At 43.4% G+C, this 22,001-nt stretch overlaps 1 protein-coding gene across 3 annotated transcripts; it reads right to left on the bottom strand.

Moving 5' to 3' along the window:
• Window positions 1–31: 31 nt before the first annotated feature.
• On the bottom strand, window positions 32–22,001 carry LOC6617417. Of its 3 annotated transcripts, XM_032715814.1 has the most exons (13): window positions 21,904–22,001; window positions 21,195–21,410; window positions 13,892–15,742; window positions 10,449–10,597; window positions 7,358–7,521; window positions 6,650–6,922; window positions 6,464–6,560; window positions 5,872–5,999; window positions 5,038–5,180; window positions 4,320–4,442; window positions 3,130–3,241; window positions 2,808–2,989; window positions 32–2,149 (listed from the first exon to the last, which is right to left on the bottom strand). In XM_032715814.1, exons 3-13 carry the CDS (start codon window positions 15,641–15,643, stop codon window positions 1,769–1,771), a joined length of 3,504 nt encoding a protein of 1,167 aa, XP_032571705.1. In that variant the 5' UTR covers window positions 15,644–15,742; window positions 21,195–21,410; window positions 21,904–22,001; the 3' UTR covers window positions 32–1,768. The 3 variants fall into 3 exon arrangements, with proteins under 3 accessions (XP_032571705.1, XP_002041742.1, XP_032571707.1); XM_002041706.2 differs by lacking the exon at window positions 21,195–21,410; XM_032715816.1 differs by lacking the exon at window positions 21,195–21,410 and having other exon boundaries at window positions 3,130–3,232.

Genomic DNA, 22,001 nt, shown 5'->3' with positions numbered 1-22,001 from the left:
ATTGTTTTCCCACTCAAATTGAATTCAAGCCTTTTCATGCATCGTTTGATTTTCCACTTTATTTCGCTGATTGGCTTAAAAATTAAATTGTAATTGCCCAAAACGCCGAGTGTTTTGCCATAGGTTAAGTCGCTATTATTTTTAATTCATTTCATTACATTACTTTCATTGGCTTTGCTCTCTTTGTGTCTGTGATTTTCCCCTTAGGCTAAGGCGTGTCATTAATTTATGTTATTTGTTTTTCATTTGTGTGTGTATTCGTTTGGCTTGCCTCAGTTTATCGTTATTAATTACTTAATATAGCCTTTTAATTACAATCTCATTTTTCACTGCATATCAAATTGCACGAAAATCTATAATTGATGCAAAAATGAGTGCATCAAGTCTCAATATATAGTTCACTTATTTGCCTTACGCTTTTGTTTTTTCCACTTTATTTGATTTAAAACGCAGTGAGCTCCACTTTGTGCCGACCTCTTTTGCAATTCGATCAGTATTAATGTTTACATATCAACAGCAATATGCTAAATGTGGCCAGCACCTGGACACACACACCACACATTCATTTATGGAAATAATTTCAAAATAAATATTATTTATGCACAGAAAACATATTAACTTTTGTGGCTACGATTTTAATTTATGCTAATTATTTTTCACTAACAACTTTCGATTGCGGTCGAACATTCGCAGCCAGCAGCAGCAATAATCTATGATATCTGCCTTGACCGAATTCAATTTAAACCAGCCTCCCATTTGCGCAATTTATTGGTGGGCGAAATTAATTAAAACTAAACTAAACAGAATTCCCTGAAATTAATTGATATAATTCAAGTATTTGCGACACATTCGCGGGAAATTGATTTCATCGCAACCAAAACGCAACACAATCGAATCTGCTTTCGCTTTATTATTATTTAACTAATTGCAAACATTTGCAAATGAAAATGCGGTGAAAACCAGGCTTTATTAAAAGCTATCAAATTCTATGTCTGTTTCTCATTAGAGTGTCATATTTTCGTACTGGCAAACATAATTAGTTTGGCTCTCTTTTATGTTTCCTGAAAGGCCTTGCGTTTCCCAGACACATCTCAAACTAATTACAATGACGGAGATATCTTTTCGCCCTCGGCCGGGAAATCATTTAATCTCTTTGAAATGCCCATATGCAAATGCACACCTATAAAGTTTAATTTGGGACTGGGCATTTGCATAGCAAATTTATGAAGATTTTATGGCCACAATTAGCCGAGATGGTCTGCCGTGTCTGGCGTGTCTGCTCCTTCAGGCCAGCCCTAATACGATTCCACATGAGAAAACTACGTAAATTTCTGTTTCCTCGGACAACTGAGCTTTGGCAGTCCGGGCAACTGAAGAAGGCTTAATGCAAGCATATTAAACATTTACATAATGCAAGATGATCTCCCTCCCAACGTGGTATTTTATAATCAAACATTATCCTTTCTGTGTCAGTGTGCTTGTGTGTGCCTAGCCAAAATAAACCTTGATAAACAAGTTTGCTAAGCCTATGTATGAATGCCAGAGATTCATGTATTACTCATACATATTTGTGTTTGCATTAGCCGGAATCGTAATCATTAAATTAATTCACACACCTCTTTAGTTTATTATTATCGAATACTGTTCAATATTTGGAATATTCAACGAGTAGCATCAAAGATAATTACACAATCACCCGAACCCAACCCACTCACTCCCCTTTGCGTGGGGTGAATTTGACCAGCCATCCGCCGCTCTCGTCCAAGTCTCACTGTATCAACGGCGAGTGCTGTGAGTTCTCGCTAAAGTCCACTGTGTAGTACATGTCGTTCTCCAGATTCATGGCCAGGTGCCGCTGAAAAGGTCGCTCCTGCAGCTGGCCACCCAGCGTGGTCTGCGTCTGAGGCTGTCCTGGCAGATGCCGGGTTCCCTGCTGCGGCCCTGCTGCTCCTCCGGCCTTCGGTCCACCCGGGGGCGCCACATTATTGGTGCTGCTGGTCGCGGTGGCCCCCTTGCCACTCAGCCAGTGTTTGTTCAGCTTGCCCTGCACTTTCGGGCGGCGGCTGAAGCCCAGTATGGGTATAAACGAGGTGGAACGTGTGGAGAATTTCCGATACGTCTGATTGACCTTGCAGTGACAAATGGTGACCTGCAACGGAGAGAAATGTGCACGAGGGGTTAGGAAAATGGTTATGGATTGCCGCCTAATGGTAATGGAAGTGGGGCACTGGGCGGTAGTTGCCAAAAAAGTTATTTACTAAAAGTCAGTAGCTTTACGTAAGGCTAAAGTCATTTTTAAAATCAATCTCAGCTATGTGTTGCGTATCAATATTAATGAAAATTAAAATAACTACGACAAAAACCCAACCAGAACCGACAAAAGTTTGCGCCATAAATAATCCAACTTAAACTTTCGACATTAACCTGTTCTATGCAGGACTTTTTAAGTTTGCATTAATTCGGCAAGGGACACATACTAAATTGCTCCCAGCTACCAATAAATTGGCATGGATGCGACTCTCCACTTGAAGGAGCACACATTGTGAACGGACACCAATTGTATAAATTTGCATCTACTTTAAGCCCGGCGTCCAGGCGATTGAGCAACTTTTGGTTAAAGCCTCGGCTGCAGCTCGAACCATTTTGCCGGCATCGAAATGAATATGCAATGCCATTTCGCGCACTTTGCATAACCGCAGAGTACAATTTCCCCCGGTCGGTCATGGGAGCTTGTTCGAGCAGGCCGAGACGCCCGGGAAGGACGAGGGACGCGGGTATGCGGGTATGCGGGTATGGGAGGAACTTACCACAACGGCAACGATGAAAATGGCGGCTGCCAGGACTCCGGCCGCAAAATATGCATTATGCAATTCAATGGGACTCTTAAGCACAACCGATGAACCGAAAGTTTTGTCATTAAAATTTCTGGCGTTCGCATCGTCCACAATAAATTCGCTGGAACTAACGACCGTCTCCACCACGAACTCATCTGCGGAAAGGCCGGAAAGAAATCGCCGGAAAAAGTTAGATAGCCGCCGGGGGAGACATATTTTCTGCGGGCCACGCTGATGGCCCTAATCAAGTTAATGACTTTTGGGCAACGGAACCACAACGCCCCGGGCAACTCACCTTCGCACATGGTTCCTGTGTAGCCGGGACGGCAGGCGCAGTAGAAGCTATCGCCGCTGGACCAACAAGTGCCGCCATGGGTGCACGGATTCACGTTGCATTGCTGGAAGTACTGAAAGTTATCAACGCATTGGAGGGGGATTGCGAAATGGAGTGCATCGGCAATTCTCCCGCAATTAGTGCACTCAGGGAAAATTAAAGCTAATTGACCAGCATTGAACACCAGTATAACCAGGCTAACCTTATTTTAAAAAATTGAAATAACTTTATAGGTAGAGGAAATGGTTCAATGGTTTATATTTGGAATTCTCTATTTTTTCAATAAGTAAACAACGGTTTCGCTTCATAACTTCGCCTGCATTGTTTTTATAGCACACTTTCGAGCTCCCAAAAGTGAGAACAACAATTTTCGTATTATATCCTTGCCCTCATGGCGCTCGTATCCTCTAGCCACGCCCACTAGCAATTAGAATGGAGGCGCCGCCGCCATACTTCCACTTTCTGTGTGTGCCTGGCATGTAGAATGTAATTAATTTAGCTGCCTTCCCCAACAGGAGCCACGAGCCACCAGCAGCCGCAACTTCGGGCCGCGGTCTGCCCAGCCCCAGGCCCAGCCCCTGCTCCTGCCACGCCCCTTTACCACCCAGTATAATGACAGTGTTCTGCGGATCCTTGGGTCCTCGGAGCAGTCGCGGTTAGTCAGCGTGTCCATCATTTTCACAAAGCTTTAATTATGGCGCCCTGACGCTTAATTTATGTACATTTTGTTAAGTTTTATTCTAGCACCACAAATTATCAAGTCCATTGAGCGTTTATTAAATTCTTTCTGAGTTGGTTCATCGCCGTTGGGGCTAACTCAATTTATGAACCAAGTTGGCTTGAATGGGAATCGATTTGCAAGTCCAAGCAGGCGGGAAACTTCTACACGGAATATCAATTTCGATGAGCAGCGGCCGGCGCAAACCGAAGTCGTAAATCAGTTTAGAAATGCACAGCAGCCGCACAAACAATTCTGCATGCAATTGGGCCAGCAAAATTGGCTACAATTATGCCACTGCCAAAAATTTGTGGCTGGAATCCTGGCTGGCAGGACCTGCAGTACTGGCAGGACTTGCACGACTTGGAGGACTGGCAGAAGGAAGCTCCCGAAAAAGCGGGGCCAAAACGAAACTGCATAAATCATGACTTACCGTTCGTGGCATTTGATTACAATCCGGTCCGTTGCGACCTCCTGGGCATTCGCAGCTGAAATCATTTCCATGATCAATACAGCGATGTCCTTCGGGGCAGGGCTTGTTGGCGCAGAAATCAACCTAGAAAACACACAACAGAGAAACGGGCACAAATCAAAGCATATTGTGGCGGCAGAGATCTGTAGCTTCATTACGTATTCAAAAATGTTTTTGCCCAGCATTCGTATCTGAAGGATACACTCCCCAACACACTCACACACTCCCGACCACACACACACACACATCCAATGCCATTTCCTATGCCTGTACGCGATGCTCGGTCGGAGCAAATTAAATCAATACCCATTCAGGACTCGCAGACAACTGCCGGCTGGCTGGAGTCCTTCCACTTTCTCATCGGGGAATTGTCGCGGGATTTGTTTTCAATCCAAAATATTGATTATCCTGGGGAGCTAGAACCCACTGATGGGCACTCTTGGGGCTCAATTTTCATCGCAGATTCACAAGTCATGTTTTCGCGCATCTCGGATTGCTTCGTAAATTTTCAAGTTTTCCAGCTGAGGCTTAAGATAAATTACAAGCAATATATATCTGCTGCATTGGGAAGGCGAAGTGCTTGAACTTACTATAATTCTTGCAATTTAGATGGAATTATCTCATGATTCAGAAATTGATTGCTTGTATGTTTTAAACTTATTCGACACTGTTCACTCACCTTAATTTGGCAGCGGTTGCCGCTGAATCCCTTCGTGCAGCGGCACTCGTAGCTGCCAATGTGATCGATGCACTCGCCGCCATTCTGACACGGATTCGATTCGCATTCATTATACTCGAAGTTGCACAGCTCGCCGGCGAATCCTGCGAGACAGGATGCGAAGAAATGAAATAAGAGGTGAGACGGTGGCAGGGGCAGTGGGCAGGGGGTGAGAAGGGTTCAGTTGAAAAGCTTGCGGGTAATGTAAATGTGCAAAGTAAATGAAATGGAAATTTCAATGGGAAATGGGAAATGCTCTGGCTGGGCGACTGACTACTGTCTCGTCTTCCCGGAATTGCCCTCGTCTCTGTCTCAGTGATTTTTTATACATTTACTTTCATTATGATTGAGTGCGATTTATGCAAATTGTGTTTGTGCCAATGAAATAATTTATGAGCTCCGATGTAGATTTTTTGATTTGCGCTGATTTCAATTCAATTGCAAAAGCGAAATTTGATTGCCTTAAAGTACGTGGATTTACCCAGTACCAGTACGTGGATTTACCCAGTACCAGTTTGGGCTACTAGAAGGTTAAGCTATATATCTCTTAGTTTCTACTTTCTGCTGCAAAACAAACATCATTCATGACAAAGCTAGTGACAATTGCCCCTTCCACACATCCCAAAAATCCAATATATAATAGATCCAGCCAAAGCCAACAATGGTTGTGTGAAATTTCGACGATGATAACTCACAAAATATTGGCATTATGGGAGCGATTTCGCCAACGAATCAACAAAAGAATGAAGGCAATTTGCGTTTATTTGGCTGGAACTGTTGGTCCCATTTACTCACCTGGCTGGCAGAAGCAGCGGAACCCGTCCTCCTGGTCGACGCAGATGCCGTGAACACACGGCGAGGACTCGCACTCATTCAGGCTGTGCTGGCAAAGAGGTCCTGTGAACCCGGGAGCACAGTCGCAGCTGCGGGGCGGGACAAAGAGGGGTTAATACTCGTACAGTGGGGAGTCGCAGAAATAAAACAAAAAGCGGGGCGGTGAAACAACTGGGGATTTTTGAACATGCGACAAAAGTCAACATTTATGAGCAAACACAGACGGCGGCGGCTAGACAGAACCGCAAAACAATGGCCAGGATAATTGAATGAAGGCTGCTCCTGCTGCTGGAGAATGTGCTCCAGCTGAATGTGTACCCTGCACTCGGAGCAAAAACGATGGCTTCATGTGCAGCTTAAATGATTTTAAAACCACTTATTTTGCGGTTGCATAAATTTCAGCAAATTAATGTTAGTTACTTAAAAATCTTTCATTCTAATTCTTGGTAATTTCTGTAAGTAGTTCTGGACTTTGTTTTTCAGCGTGCAGCTTAGAAACTCATCTTTCAGCCATTCCTGCCTTCTTTCTGTCTATTGTTTGCCTGGTACTCACCGAAAGTGCGTCGAGTTGCCCACACAGCTGCCGCCATTCATGCACTCGGCGGGATTGCAGGGATCCGACTCGTATTGACAGTTCTTGCCCGCGTATCCTGCGGAGACAAAGTGCAGTGGATGGATATTAATAGCATTATCGCAGGACACCGGCATCCACTAATGAGGCTCCAAGCTAATGACCTACCGTACGGACAGAGGCACTGGTACGAGTTGCCCTCGTGGCCCTGCGAGAGGTCCACGCAGATGCCGTTGTTGGTGCAAGGACTCGGATTGCAGGCGTCTATCTCCTCGCAGTGCGGTCCTGCGAATCCGCTGCAGCACTGGCACTCGTACTCCTCCATCCCGGAGTTGGAGTAGCACACTCCCTTGCCGGAACAATCGGCGTTCTCGCCGCAATTGTCGGTTTTGGTGGTCACCTTCAGGCGCACACACTGCGCGCCCCACAACTCGGACACCACTGGAGGGCAGGAGGAGAAGCGAAAAAGGGTTTCATATTAATTAGGGCTACACGAAGGCTCCGAACGGAGGACACAAAAAGAGGCATATAATAGGCCAACCGGTAACCACAAAAAGGGAAAAAACGGCTCCCCAAGGCAGCTTCCTCTGGCACGAGTTGGAAATGACACCGCATAGATGAATGGATGGAATACCCTGGCTGGCCAAGTGGGATGCCTATTCCGAGGTGCTGATGGCTCTTTGGGGAACATTTGGGTTAAATTTTCAACAGGAGAGGTTCAGGTACAGGAAAATTAAATTCTTCAACCTACTTAAACTTATAACTTAAGAGATGCTCCGTTCTAAACTTTTATTTGCAATTAAGTCTCTCTTCTTTGACAGGATAACCTAATTTCAAGCCACGAATTCGGCGCACCCCGCAGAAGTGAGTACTCACCAATTAGCAGGTTAACTCCCTCGGTGAGGTCCTTATCGTACAGGGTAACCAGCTTCCTGCCGTCGACCACCAGTGGCGTGATATCCAGCAGGACGCCCTCGGTCACATCGCAGTGTTCGTGGCCGGAACGAGTTACCTGATACACCTGTGTGGCGTGAACGGCGCTGCTCGTGGATGACGTTTATTGGGACAGAAACCAGAGGCCAGAGTTCCAAGATCCAGAAGCCAGGTGTGGGTGGTGCGGGAAAATAGACACAGACATGCAATGAGTGGGGCTCAAAGGTGGCAGCCAAGTTAAATGGCTTATGTTTGCTTGCTTAAGTTATAAATATGACCGAAGACGTCCTAGTCGCTATTGCTTCTGTCTTCCCTGTGTATGTGCTTAATTAATTGAAATTTATTAATAAGCAGTTGCTCCCCCGCTCCTCCTGCTCCAGCGGAAATTAAATAGCACAAAAGCGGAAATGAAATTAGTCGAGGAGGGCGGCTGCCTCAAACGAAGGGTTTATTCCGAGGATACTCGGGCCGCAGGGTTTCCTTCTAATTTCCCTGTTGCTAGGCGGTTATTGCGGTTACTTTTTGCGGCAGCTTTCAGTTTATAAGCAGATATTAATGGAGTGCAAATTGGTGAGTCCTGGGATTATGTGTGTACACTTGCTTTAACTTTTTCATTATCTAGTCCGATGTACTGCGACTTAGAATTATCTACTATGCAAACTAAGCAGTAAATTCTACCTGCTTATATGTTTTGACAATAATTATATTACTATAACTTTGGTTGAAAGGGACAGATATTATTGCACTTCTATGATTCAGTATAAACTCTTGAAGCCTTTAAGTTTTCCGCCTTCTAAAAAACTACACTCATGTTCATTCGAAGCCATCTTGCTCGACTTTGCAGCTCTTCTGTGAAGCCTTTTCTGCACTTGCACTACTTTCCTCGAAAACATAGATACAAACAGAGTTAGACACCTCGTATAGTATCCAAGTTAGCAGTTTTTCAACAACACGTAGTCGAGGAAAAAAGGGAAAAGTTGCTGAAAAACTGCGAGCCCAGAAAGTTAGTGGCTCTACCTCCAGCTCCGCCAATCTATTTGCTACCCACTCGCTTTTCCTTGGGCTCGCAGCGGCATTATTATTTGTTGCTATTGCATTTGTTAACTTGGCGGGAGTCGCCGCACACATACACATATTAAATCGATAATAAAAACTTTTTTGACATCTCATTTTCATAGTTGGTGGGAACTTTTCGCTGGGGCCCCTGCGCTCAATTGTGCGCTATACCTCGCATCACTTTCACTCCTCAACTAACTCGATTGTTTGCGGTCTTATTTTGCCCCAGGAAAGTTACAAAATCGGAACTTATGCCAGGCATTTCGAGTTGCCAGAGTTGCCGCGGGCCGGATAGGGAAAAAGAAATGCGAAAATATAGGGAAAAGCGGAAAATTTCCAGCGCGGTCGCGTTTGATGTCTGGCCCAAAGTTCGACAAATGAATTTTAATTTTTCTTGCGCTTCTCTTCGGGGTGAAAAACTTTGCGATGGCTGGCGGCTGCGGCATCTATCAAGTGATAAGATAAGAACCAGCCACCGAGCTAAATTAAAAAGGGCAAAAAGTGTGGCCAGCAACCGGGCCAAAAATGATAGCAAAGCCGAGAGAAACGTGCTAATTGCCATGGCAAAAAGGGTCAGCCAGCTGTGTTGTGTGTATGTTCAGGTCCATGACTAATGGTCAACAACTTGGACTGCACGCAGAGAAAATATGGCAAATAAACAGGCATTAATTTGGTATTAATTCGTTAAAAAAAATTTTCAACAGCTGCAAAGGGATTTTAATTCCACGTCTTTTTTTAAAGTTTGTTAATAATCCCATCCACTTTGTACATTACATTTAAATACACAGCATATTGTTTACTGTGCTTGATATCGCATTTATATGCGCAGTTTGTTTGTGCAGTTTTGTCAGACTTTATAAAATAAGCGGAGAGAAATAAAAATTTGCGAGCTGAAATAAAGGATATGGCCCGAAAGGAGAGTTAGACAGCGACTGTCGAGTAAGAGTAAACAATTTAATAAACTGTAAAAAGGCCAAGATAATGGCGAACGTGTCTGGGACCTGTAACTATTCCCTATTTCGGACTCGAGCAGACGTGCTGGAGAAAAATCAATAAAGGTCCTTAATGGACGATATTATATAATAAGCCCCCGAACAAACACGTTTCACTGCGCATTAAAGCGTTTAACTGAAAATAAAAACAAGACTAAAAGTAGCCCCACCCACTCACGCCCACAACCTGCCAACTAGGTAAAATAAGGGAGTGATTTCATTTTTCCATGTGCCACGGACTTAGGGGACGCTCCCCCTCCCTTGCCAGTAAACTCAGGTGTCTGGCGAAAGGGTCGCTCCATGATGAGCTCCATGATGAGGCTGCAGTTGCTGGTGGCTGATGTTGCTGCTGTTGTTGATGATGTTGCTGATGGCACATAATGACATTTTTTCCCGGGACCCAAGTCACCGGCTTTGATCAACTACATACATCACTGCCAGTAGTCAGTAGTCAGGTTAACATCGCTTTGCTAGCAACGCTTTCAACAAGTAACGACGGCAAAAAGTGGGGATTATGTAATTGGATCCCTTATCTGGCGTAAATTGATACTGTTGGTCTGTGCACAACACCAACTGACGCAAAAGAAGTCGTGATTGTCTCAGGTTATTTAGGAAAATCCATCTGCGTTTCTAAATACATCAAATTCTTTGTAAACTACAGGGCAACCAAACAGGCGGTTGTCGTAAAATGTTTTTGGTAGTAAATTATAATTTACATTTTGTATCTCCACCCCTACAGAAAAAAATAGATGATCAATCATGCCAATGGGGCAAAAGTTTTTTCCCGCTTTTACAACATGTCACTGACAACAGGATTAAATAAAAGTTTGGAGTGCACGGCTGCGATAAAATTCTATTATAGAATGTTTCCCTTTGTTTGCGGAATTAATTTAACCCGAAGCACTAAAAAGTAATTTCCCGCTCACAACAATTTAAGCTGACCATTTTTTTTAGCAAGCAGTTTAAACTAACCATTTAACACTCACCTGCTCGTGTTGTTCGGCTCGTGCGAAGGATTCAACATGGCATCATTGATTTCCACAATTAAAATGTCGCCGGACTGGATCTCCGCCTCTCCTCGCCAGGTCAGAACATTCGGGACGCAGTGCTCGTCCGGTTTGCAGTGTTCCGTGGTCTGGAGAAGAGCAGATTGGGGTGAAAATGGGTTATTCAGCTCACTCTAAGAGGGCCTAAGGCTACGACAGCCGAGCAGAACTGAATTATTTAGCAAGTTTCCTAGTTTCAATTTTACAACACGGCTCTGTCCCTTTTAGACCCCTTTAGTTCTGGCCCAGAAACACATTTGAATAAGTAGTAGCAGGCGTAACTTAATAAACCTACGGCTAAAAGGTTCATTCGGGCTGGATATTAGCAAAGTTTCTGGCATATGCAGGGCATATGGATCCACTCGATGTTGCCAAATTTTTATTAATTTGGGTTAAGCCAGACATACGCCGCCGCCAGTGGCGTCGCCGTCAAAATCGGTATACAAATAATAGAAATCCACATCCCAGAGTCGACTTTGCGGTTATCCCTGCCCTTTTTTATGTGCTCGGCCTGTGTGTCCGGCAATTTTAGCATATTTTTGCGCAATTTGAAGCGGTTTAGTTTGCCTGTCGCTTTTTATGCCGCATTTGTACTGTTCGGGGGGATTTGTAGGAGCTCCAAATTTATGGCATTTTAATGGCCTGTCTCTACGCACATAAAAATCCACATTGTATGCCGGCCAGCCCGAAAAAAGCAGCATATTTACATCTAAAAGGGGAATGTTGACCCACTGGGAAATGGGCAAGTTTTTGGGTCACATAGAATTTCATGCGTATTTTGTGGTCGGCTCTTTTTTATGAACACCGCAATAGGTAATGGCATAAATTTACATTTTTATTTGTTGTATATGCTACAAGTTTTCGTTGTTGACCGCGCTTCTTGGAAACATACAATTTGTGAAAATTAAAACCACAAATATTCGGGAATTTATGTAGTTCTGCGATCCATTGGAGGCTTCCATGAAATATTTACATTTGAATAAATGGGCGGAACATTTCGTAGGTACTTTTGCGCACATTTACAAATTTCAATCAATATCACAATAGATATAATTCTAAACAGAAGAAATTAAATATTTTCAATCTTTTAAGTGCCACCAGGACATTCTGCGCTCAAACATTAGCATAGACAAAACAAAAAAAACTAAAAAAATGCATTTAGGCTTAAATGACTAAAACAGTGTACAAAGAGAACGAAAAATTTCATCAAAACGAGTCCCGAAACAACAAACAGCAAAGTAAACAATTTCAGCTGAAAAATGTTTTCACTGACCTCCGGAGCACAAAACTTGATGAAAAGCGCCCACCTTTTATGCAAAATTGTTTTCTTTAATTGTTTTCTTTTTCTCGGTAGCTGGAAAAGGACCTTGAGGCGCCAAGGAAGTCGGCATTAATTTTATGCAAGGTACACATTATGCCAATGCTTAAAATATACGTATTTTCCTTTCAGGTGGCCCGGAGTTTGCATAATGCTGCAGTGCGTCTTAATTAAATTCATGGCCGAGCTGCCATTGGCCATTTGCTGACCAAAAAGTAAGCAGGAAATCAATTTCGCTGCCTTCTTTGCTGCTCCATTTTGGCCACCCACAAAAGAAACGAATCTGGCCCAAACATCCTTCAAATGGCCATCAAACTTAATGGCATTTAGTTCGGAAACACACAGAAAGCCGTTTGAATAGACAGTCCGCTCGATGTTAATTAAACATTCGGTCCACAGTCAACTAGTCAAAGGTTTCGGCTCGAAAAGCACACTCACATAACTTCTGATGCCGATGAAAAGGGTCTGTATTTTCTACGAAATGAATTTAAATATTTGCCAAGGAGCAGCTGTGATTTGCCCGGCCAAATGGCTTGATTTACGTCAATATAAACAGGACACGAAAGGGATATGTGCAGAATGGAAAACTGACTCCAAACTGAAACCCAGACCCGAAAGGAATTCGCCAGATGAGCTCCGGTCCGAGTCCCTTGTCTAGTTTATTCGTGATTTAACAACAAATGCGATTTAATAAAGAAATGAATAACCCTTTTCTCAGCCGAGCGGACAGTGCGTTTCAGCCCTAAAAGTCCTGGCTTAAAAATGGTAGCAACCTTTTGCAGTGATTACCCATATTTAGTAATTTGAAGTCATCAATTAATAAACCACATTATAGTAACCGCAAATAATGGTTAATAGGTTGTAATCAGCTTATTCTTTTTTTCTAAGCTTAAATTAATAACCACATTTGTGGTTTTCAGAGGGCCACAAATTATTAATGGATTTTAAATCTGCTACAACTGATTTTTTAAGAAATTCAAATGGAAAATAACTGATATATTTTTAGCTCAATTTTACACCTGCCTTCGGTGAATCCTACAAAAGCGAACTGGACTGTAAGGACACCCCAGGCTTCGTCCTTTTTTGCATAGGGACTAGGGAAAACACCAATGTTTCCGGTCAACTTGCTTAGGGTCGTCCCTTCCATTGCCATCGTCCACATGCTGCTTGCTGGGAAATGGCCAAATAAAATGACGATCAATAATTTCCTTTGTTGGCCAACTTATAGGGGGATTAAATTTGCCGGGAGATTCCTTTTGGTGCCGATGCCCTTTTCTTGTCCACTCAACTGTTCCCGTCCATGTTAACTTCAAATGTGCTTGTCATTTATTTATGTGGCTCCGGTCGCCATTGATTTCCTTCGGTTGCCGAATTGTCTCAGCCCTAAAAGGTTTTCAATTAGCCGAGCAAACAGTTTTAACAACTTTCGGCTGTTCGAAGGGAAATTGGATATCGAATGTCGGTTGTCATTGGTAAAGCTGAAGCAAAAGACTGCTTGGGATGCCTGTGCTGAACTCGGTCCCTAATCAATCTTTTCTAACAACTTCAGCAGCTTCATTAGGATTCACGTTTCCGTTTGGCTAATCCGCAGGTTCGCAGAACCCGAAAACTAAGCTTTCTCCATACTAATTAGCCGTCAGCAGGCGTATTATGTAAATGGAGTCCGTTAGTCAGTCGCCCGCTCTCACTTTTCTTTTCCATTTTCCGTTTCCCTAACCACCAGCTAATTGCTTAACCCGCTTACTCGAATAACACGCATACGCCGTGCGTTCCCATTCCATTCAACCATTAAGCTGTATTTTCTTTCGCTGCCTCTGTGTCCTTTGTCTCTCTAATGATAAGAACTTAATAAGGCCTCAATTGTTCTGATAAAGCCCTAAACGCAGTGCACAGGGAGAAGTTGTACGATATATAAAATAAGGAATTTTCTTCAATATTTTTACAATTTACTATATAATAATCAAAAAAAATTCCCAACGTAAAAGTTAACTGTTAAATAAATATAATATTAAATGACTTGTGATCCCGCACTAAGGCTCATGAATCGTTTTATGAGTGGACTCACCACAATGGGCAGCAGCAGCTCGTGGGTCTCGTTGCCGCGCCACAGATGCGAGTCCTGCGGCACATTGGGAATCTCGCACTCGAGCGAATTGATTTTCTCCTGCAGGCGACTCAGGATGCGCGGCCTGGCGATTGGCTTTGAAGCGGTCTTAGTGGGATTAGCTGCGGACGGACGAGTCCTGGCGGTGGCCAGCAGAGTGGCCATCGTTGTGGTGGGGCTGGCGATTGTGGTGGTAGTGGTGGTTTTGGAGCTGGTGCTGGTGGTCGATGATGGTGATGCCGTCGACTTGTCAACCGACTTTGGCGGTGTCAAGGCCTTGAGCAATAATTTGGCACGCTTAAGCTCCTTCTGATATTTTCCAGTGGTTGTTGCCGGGAGTCTGGTTGTTGTTGCTGCCGTGGTAGTTGACTTAGCAGTTGTTGTTGTTGCGGGGCTTCCTGCCGTTGTAGTTGTGGTTGGGCCAAAAGTTTTCCCTTCTGGCGTCACGTTCGAGCTTGTGGCCCGAGTTGTATCCTCCGCTGACTTTATCGGACTGCCTTCAGCCTTGGCTGCCTTCATTAACTTGCGCTTATTGTGGAGCAACATTTCGTTGTACAGCTCCTTGCTGTTGTAGAACTTTGTGGTGGAGAACTCGGGATGCGAGGCTGGAGGATTGGGCGCGTCGGCATCCGTTTGGAACTTGGTGTTGGCGAAGTCAATGTGCGGCATGGCCATCACATCGCTGGCCCGATGCTGCGTGGGAAACTCGAAGCTTTTCTTGACCCGGCGATCAATAAAGGTATTGCCCGGATGCTGCTCGGTCGTAACTCTGGGCCTCAAAGTTGTCGTTTCATGCAGCTGGAACTTGCTCTCGATTTCGGTAATCAAATCATCCTGATCGGCCAGCAGTTTGCCCGTGAAATCGGCTGTGGTTCCCTGGTGCGGTCTGCTTGTTGTGGGCTTCACTGTGGTAGAGCTGCCGAACTTTTCCTGATTTATTTGTATCTTGTCCTTCACCTCAATCACCTCTTTGTCGACCATCATCTCCACTTCGTTGGGCATCAGATTCTGCTTGTATTCCTCGGCATTTTCGGGCTGGGTGAACACGGTTCTCTGCTTAATCAACTCGTCATTATCGTTCTGGATAATTGGCTGAAAGTCCTCGATTTTCAGTGGATATAGGTCCACTATATTCAGTTTGCTGGCCGTGGGCTGCTGGGCCAACATGGCGTCGTATCTAGCCCGTTCCTCCTCGTTCAAGTCGGCCAACGTTTCGGCTACTTGATATGAGGCAGCAGCCTGCATCTGAATTTGCAGCGGGGAAATTGTGGGGGTCACATCCTCCTCATCCTGCTCATCCTGGTCCATGGCTTCTGGTTGCTCAGTGGTGGTTGTTGCTCCATCCACTGGCTTTTCGCTCAGTTTAATCCGATGCAGTGCATACTTGATGCTGCCTATTTCACCCAAATCGGCTGGAAACATCTTTTGGGTGGTTGTCATTAGCCTGACTGTATTTGGTGTGGGTGTGGAAGTTTCCCCCATTTCATCCTCCGCCACGGTTGTTGCCCTGGTTGTTGTTGTGCTGGTTGTGGCCGTCGTGGTGGGCGTGGCCGTTGAGGTTGACCCGCCCACAGCTGAAATCTCCCTCGATTCCTCCGTGGAAATTTTCAAAAGCGTTCTGTTGCTTTTCGCAGTCAAGTCATTTGTTATGGTTTCACTAGTTGTTGGTGCCACCACCGCAATTACCAATGTTAAAATGTAGATTTTCCACATTTTTCTGGCTTTGAAATTCCCTTTGGAGATTTTTCCTCGTTTGAAAAATTGTTGTACTATTGCAATTTTTATAAATATCCGCTCATGGCGACTGCAAATCTGTAAATAGAAAAATAGATTATATTAGTGCAACAAAGTTTTGGTTTCCCTTTCCTGCGACCACAACCATCTACTTGTATTTGTTAAACAATAAACGGTCATATTTTATGGATAAATCCATGGCCGGCTGACTTTCTGTTGTTTGGTTTTTCTGGCAAATATATTTGCATTTAATCGTATTTATTTTCCATCGCGTTTCGCTTTTCAGCATTTGTTTGGTTGTTTGAAAATCTGACGGCACAAATAGAATTTATAATGCCAGCCAACATATTAATTAAAATTCCCTCCACCCTCCAGACACATTGTTTGCAGAAATGCCACGCGCACTTGAAATGTTCCAATACAACAATAAACTGGTAAATACACTTGTTCAGAGAATTTCTGGCCCTTCAAAAAGAGTTTTTGCTCGATGAGTTGTTCGAAAGTATGCAACAAATTTACGCACTCAACACTTAAAAGTTTTTGCTAAATGCAGTACGAATGTTTTTGTCAGCTAATCGAATGATTTCCCTCATGCGGGTCAGGCCATTCATAATCCATTGGTCAAATTGAATACTATACATGCCGAAGTAAAATAACTTACACATGCAATTGAATTTGATGGCCCGATAAAGGGAAGACTGGAATTACATAATTGACAAAGCATTTCAATGGGCACTGAAGCCTGAAATCAGTTGGGAATTTCAAGGGGACCCGATTGATTTGCGGCTCGCCGCGCTTAACCCACTGTTGCCCCTCCTTCTGGCCACTGCCTCTGGCAGCTGACAACTCACAGTTGATTGCGCCCAGTGGACTGGACTGGACGGGACGGGACGACCATTGAGCCAACTTGAGTGGAACTCTAGTTGGACATACATTCATGACTGGCTCTGTACTGGCTCCACGTCCTCCCTTTCGCACGCTTATCTCTGCAGTTTGTCAACGCAGCTGAAGACGCAGAGTCGCCCCATGAATTTCTCGGGTGCACTGAGAGAAAACATGCATTGAAGTGGATTTAGAAACTCAAAGATTCTTTTTATGTTACAAGTATTCTTCGATTCTCAGATATATCTTGACGTGAATTAAGCCTCATAAATTCATAACTTGTTTTTTTAAATATTCTTCAAGTAACATGTTTCTCTCTCTGTTCACAATGTATAGATGGGCATGTGTGTTGAATCTAGTTCAACAGTCGTTCGTTGTGGTACTTTATGTGCGACATATTTATCTGGAAAGCCATAATCCTGCAGAGCGAAGAGCGAAGGGGCGGCGGGGGAGGTATCTTGAGCTATTTATAGGCACATTTTCCCAGATTAAGCCGGTCTGCGCTCGCTCTGTGAAATGGTTCATATGACCAGTCCAATGCGATGAGCCATCTCAGATATTCTGTTTGAACCGAAGTCCAACTGCTGCTTAAACCAAATTGGCTCGGACAAACCACCGGCTGGATTGGGTGGCTCAGTTGAGTGGGCAAAATCCATTTAATTTGGATAAATTTCAAGTCATTTTGCCTTGACTTAAGTCTGTGGAAATTTGAATTAAATTAAAGCTAGTTATTCTCGTAAGCAGAGATAATAATATTATGAAGAAAAACCCAACCCAGAGAAATCTAAGTTCAAATAACATCAGTTTTTAAACTAAATTCAACATTCAATAAGCAATGTAAAATCAACACGCATATATTGTAATGAGATGTTTGCAGGAGTCTGCCAATACTAAATGCAATATCAGATGGGAAACCATTAGTTGGCTTCGCTACCAGCCCCAAGGGCAGTATGTAAGCCCGTTCTATATTGGGTTGCGCCTATTTGCGAGCTCCGATGGCTGGTGATAAATCAAACCTGGTCGCACACAGTGCTGTCGAAAAGTTGGCTCCCGTGGTGCATGTGTAATGCCGACTAAGTAGCTGTAAAATATATTGCAATTTGTTGCAGCTGCGCAGCCCGAACAGCCAGCCAGCAGCCCACCCACATTTTCGCATGTCCTTCAGCGCCCCCAGCAGGCATTCAATTAATTATTGTAATGACGAAATTAATTAAAACTCATCCAATTTGAGGCTGCGGCTGGGCCATATTGAAAAGTATATTTATGTTCTGCGGTCTGTCAGGTAGGCAAACTGAAAGCTCTCAAACGGATGTCAAATCGGTGTACTACAAAGAGGGAAATGGGAAGTGAACGGCTGGGGAAAGTTAAGAGCATCGGGGACTTTCCGGCACAAACAACTTAAGCACATTTCTTTGTTTGGCCTGGAGCAGCAAGCGAAAACAAATCAAAATCCGCTTAGTTCCGCATCCCCGGGCCACTCTTCATTTTTTTTCAGTCTCCTTAAAGTCAGCGCTGTGGTAAGTCCCGATAACTGAGCCCAACTTTTCGCATCTTCAGCCCCAATATTCCCAGATTTTTCATCAACTTTTTGCGGTTGAGCTGCACACACAAAAAGTCGGGCAACAAAAAAAAAAAACAGTCGTAAGGAGGATAAATGCGGGAATTTTCATATTTCCTTTGAGAAATGAATTTATGCTCCGCAATTGGCCGGCTTTCTGCTGACCACTCTGTACTTCAAACGATTTTTTGTCCGGCTGTGATTCATTGAGAGCGAATGCTTCAATTAGAAGTGAAGCCATCCTGCCATTCGTTTCATTTACGAATGGAACTCAGAAAAGATACAGCATCAATAGGTAGAAGAAATATTCAAATGGAAAAACGAAGTAATGGTTAGGTATTTCAGAATAGTTTGTTATTATGTGTGTTATGCACATAACTAGTTTATTTTAATGAATAACAATTAAAAAGTTACCAGTAATTCATTCATTTTATTTTCTGCCAGCTGCAAAGGGGCTTTCTCTATTTTGAACTAAAAGTTGCACATAAGTCACTATTTTTTGCCAACAAATATGTGTCATAAAACGTAATATTCCCTTTGACAAGGCTTATTCAAATCCCCGCATATCCCTCTGCGAAAATTGTATATTCAGATAGAAAAACTCATTTCCGTAATCCAGAGCGAGATCGCCCGACTGTTTCCTGTCATAAATCATGCTCACAAAGCTAATTCCCAAAATGAAACATATCTTACGCCGGCTTACGAAGAGCAAAAATAAAACACTTAAAAATTTCCCAATTTTCTGGAGCTTACAATAAGAGGCACGCGGAAATGGCGAATAAACGGAAAAGCGGAGTAAAGAAATAAATACAGAAATGGAGTGAAGTTTGCCTGTAAAAAGCAAAGTAGCAAACACACATAAATAAACACGTTCAATGGCAAATAAAAAATAAATCAAACATTTCACTTGGCGCGGCCCGAAAATAAACAGAAAACAGCAACAACAGCACGGCATCAACAAAAATATTGTAGAAATGCTGGAATAATAAAAGTGAAAATGAAAAACAAATAAAAAACGCTGGCATGGGGGCGTGGCCCTCTATGTCTGGAAAAACTTTTCCGCTGCTTCTTCTTGGCAAACAGTTGCAGCAGCCGAGGAAAAGCGACGTGAAAGAGCAAAATGTAAATAGAAATAAAAATGAAGCTTAATTTAAAATGCGACGAAGCGTGGCACACACACACAGAAAAAATCTTTAAAATGCCTCGAATATTTCATACTCGGTGGTGAGCAAAATGTGTAGCATACTTTTTTGGGCAAGGCAAATATTTATCAAGGGAAAATTAAATTTGATGGCCGAAATCTTTTTGTATTGTATATTTTTTTCTATATTATTAAATTCTGTCTCACTGGTAAACTCTCCCAGTACGGGGTATACAAAATACATATACACTGGGCCATAAACAAGCGCTAATATCAACAGAAAAATAGAAAAAGGCGACGAAGATGGGCCGCTGCAGATAAACATTGCGAACAACATTTTTCGCTCTATGCAATTTCCTCCTTCATTTGCCCCCTTTTATATTTAGAAATGTGTGTGCTTTTTTTGTGAGCTTCCTTTGGTCGCATATTTGGGGTAACACACACAAAAACACACACACACACATACACATAGAAGAAGAAATCTAAAACTCGCAACCGCAAAAACCACTCTACTCCCCTGTGCTCCTAGACCAACTCCATCCACAAGTTTTTGGCCTGCCGGTGACGCTTTTTTGATAGCAGCCACAGCGCCACACGAAACAACTTCCCCCTGCTTATACCCCTCAACCAGGACCTTAAAACAAGGTGTGTCCTTGCACAGTGGTGGGCAAACCGTTGGGAGACCTGTTTGACTAATTGAAGTGCTGCAAAGTTCTTTAATTGGCTTTAAAACTTACGGACAGGAACTTCTTTTTCTAGCTAAGCAGTTGACGAAAATGTTATATGTTTTACTTCGATATTCTTTTCATAATTCCAACCGTTTTTGGATTTACTTATATTACAAATTCGTTAAATTATTGTGCTAAATGGCTTGCAAGCCGCAGAATCTGTGGCATAGCTGTAGTCACGACTTTTGAGAACTTCTTCACGCATCGCCCACAGTACTCGGTTTCAGAATGGGAAGAGGGGCGTAGTGAAAGGGGGTTCTGGAGGGGTCTCGTGGCGCCCAACTCGAAGTGCTCGGCGCTGCGTTGTAAAGAACTCGCATTTATCTTTATTTTTATGCCACAAACACGCCGTCTTGCTCAAAGCGAAAGAGAGGGCGACATGGCGAGGTTTTTAGTGCGATACGCAGGGGTTATGGCGGAGTTAACTTTCGCACCCTTAGCCTTCATCACCGCCCCCTTTCCACCCACAAGAGCACCCTTCCTGGGGGCAAACCGAAAGCCAACATTAGCTGGGGCCACGTTGAAGGCGGCGAACGCATACAAATCACAGAGAAAAGAAGGTGCGAGTGCGGAAACGGCACTCAAAAAAATGTATATACCAAATCAATGTATTCGGAAGTAATAACTTATTTGAATGATTCAATCCACCAAAATTTTGCTGTAGAATCAAGTGTATCTTGAACGAAAGCATCCGTCTATGTATGGTTTCAATCCACATATCTGAAGAATTCATTTTCTTCTGTTGCACTCACTTTTATGCATTTGTTGGATTTCAATTTTTGCTAGTGTATGAAAGAGGCTGGCCAGAAGGCTTTCGGGTCGTCGGGGGCCACCACCACCCACTGGTTGGGTGTGGTGGGGTGTGGGCCTAATCTCTTCAATCTTCTAGTTTTTGCTATGTAAAGTGAGGCGCTTAAGGCCTCTCCTTCTCGTGGGTGACAACATCAGCCGACCGCACACTCACACACACACGTGCATTGCCATGCCTTCAGTGGGAAAATCGAAGCTCTTGTGCGCCACTTGAAGGGCTAAGCTAAGCTGGAAAAAAGAGGACTTGATGGGGCTGGAAAAGCCGAAGGTGCGGGGGAGCCAGAAGAAGCTAGGTAAACTTCAAGTGCTGGGAGTCGGAAAATGGGAAAATATCGGGCGAAAGAGACGAGGACCTTGCACATCTGCCGGTAAATATTATTCAATGTAGTTCTTGAAAGCAAAATCACGTACAAACTCCGGCTAAAATCCCTTGTCCGTCGATCCGATCCGTTGAATCCGCTTTTTGGTGTTAGTTTTAATTTCAAATTATTTGTTTGGGATCACCGCTTTTACTTCGGCCTTGGCTCGTGGCTCTCTGTTTGCACTTTTCCGTTTTGTGTTTATTTTTTTTGTTAATTTCACTTTGTCGCTTTGTGTTTGTTTTTCATGAATTTTACTTTGTTTGTACTGCAAAGAATTTTGTGGGTGACTTCTATAGAATGTTATCTTTGGGGGAACAACTGCTCTTTCACTTGGCCAGCAGTTCCGCAAAGTTTTTCTAGGCCAGCAAAGGCTATTACTGAAATGCTATATTCTGCTGTGTTTTCCCCGATAAGTTAAAAACAACTATGGGCTAACTTTATTTTTTAAGTCAAATTTAGTTATGCACAAAAGCTTTAACAGGACTGATTTTAAAATATGAGTAAAAAATTGAGCCTTTAAATTGCAATCATTTTCAGATTTTAATGAAATAAATAATCCTTTCGAAGCTTCTAAACTATTGCAGTTGCATTCTGAAATTTTCAATAAATGTGTTACCAACTAAGTTTATTCTAAGCACTTTTTTGACGAATGATTGTTCCGAATGTCGCAAGCACTTGGCCAATTCAGTCTAAGCCCACAAGCTAGAGGAGCTCTTGATCCAAATCCTGACGATTGGATGAGACCGCTGTGAACTCACTTTGGTTTGCAAACAATGTAAACACACTTCGACCGGGGAACTTTTGAGGTCCTGTGCGATACTCCGACTCCAAATCGCGACCAACCGTAACGCTTCAA

This window comes from Drosophila sechellia, chromosome 2L (assembly GCF_004382195.2).
Source record: "Drosophila sechellia strain sech25 chromosome 2L, ASM438219v1, whole genome shotgun sequence".
Taxonomy (NCBI): domain Eukaryota; kingdom Metazoa; phylum Arthropoda; class Insecta; order Diptera; family Drosophilidae; genus Drosophila; species Drosophila sechellia.
This window is presented reverse-complemented; position numbering and strand designations above follow the sequence as displayed.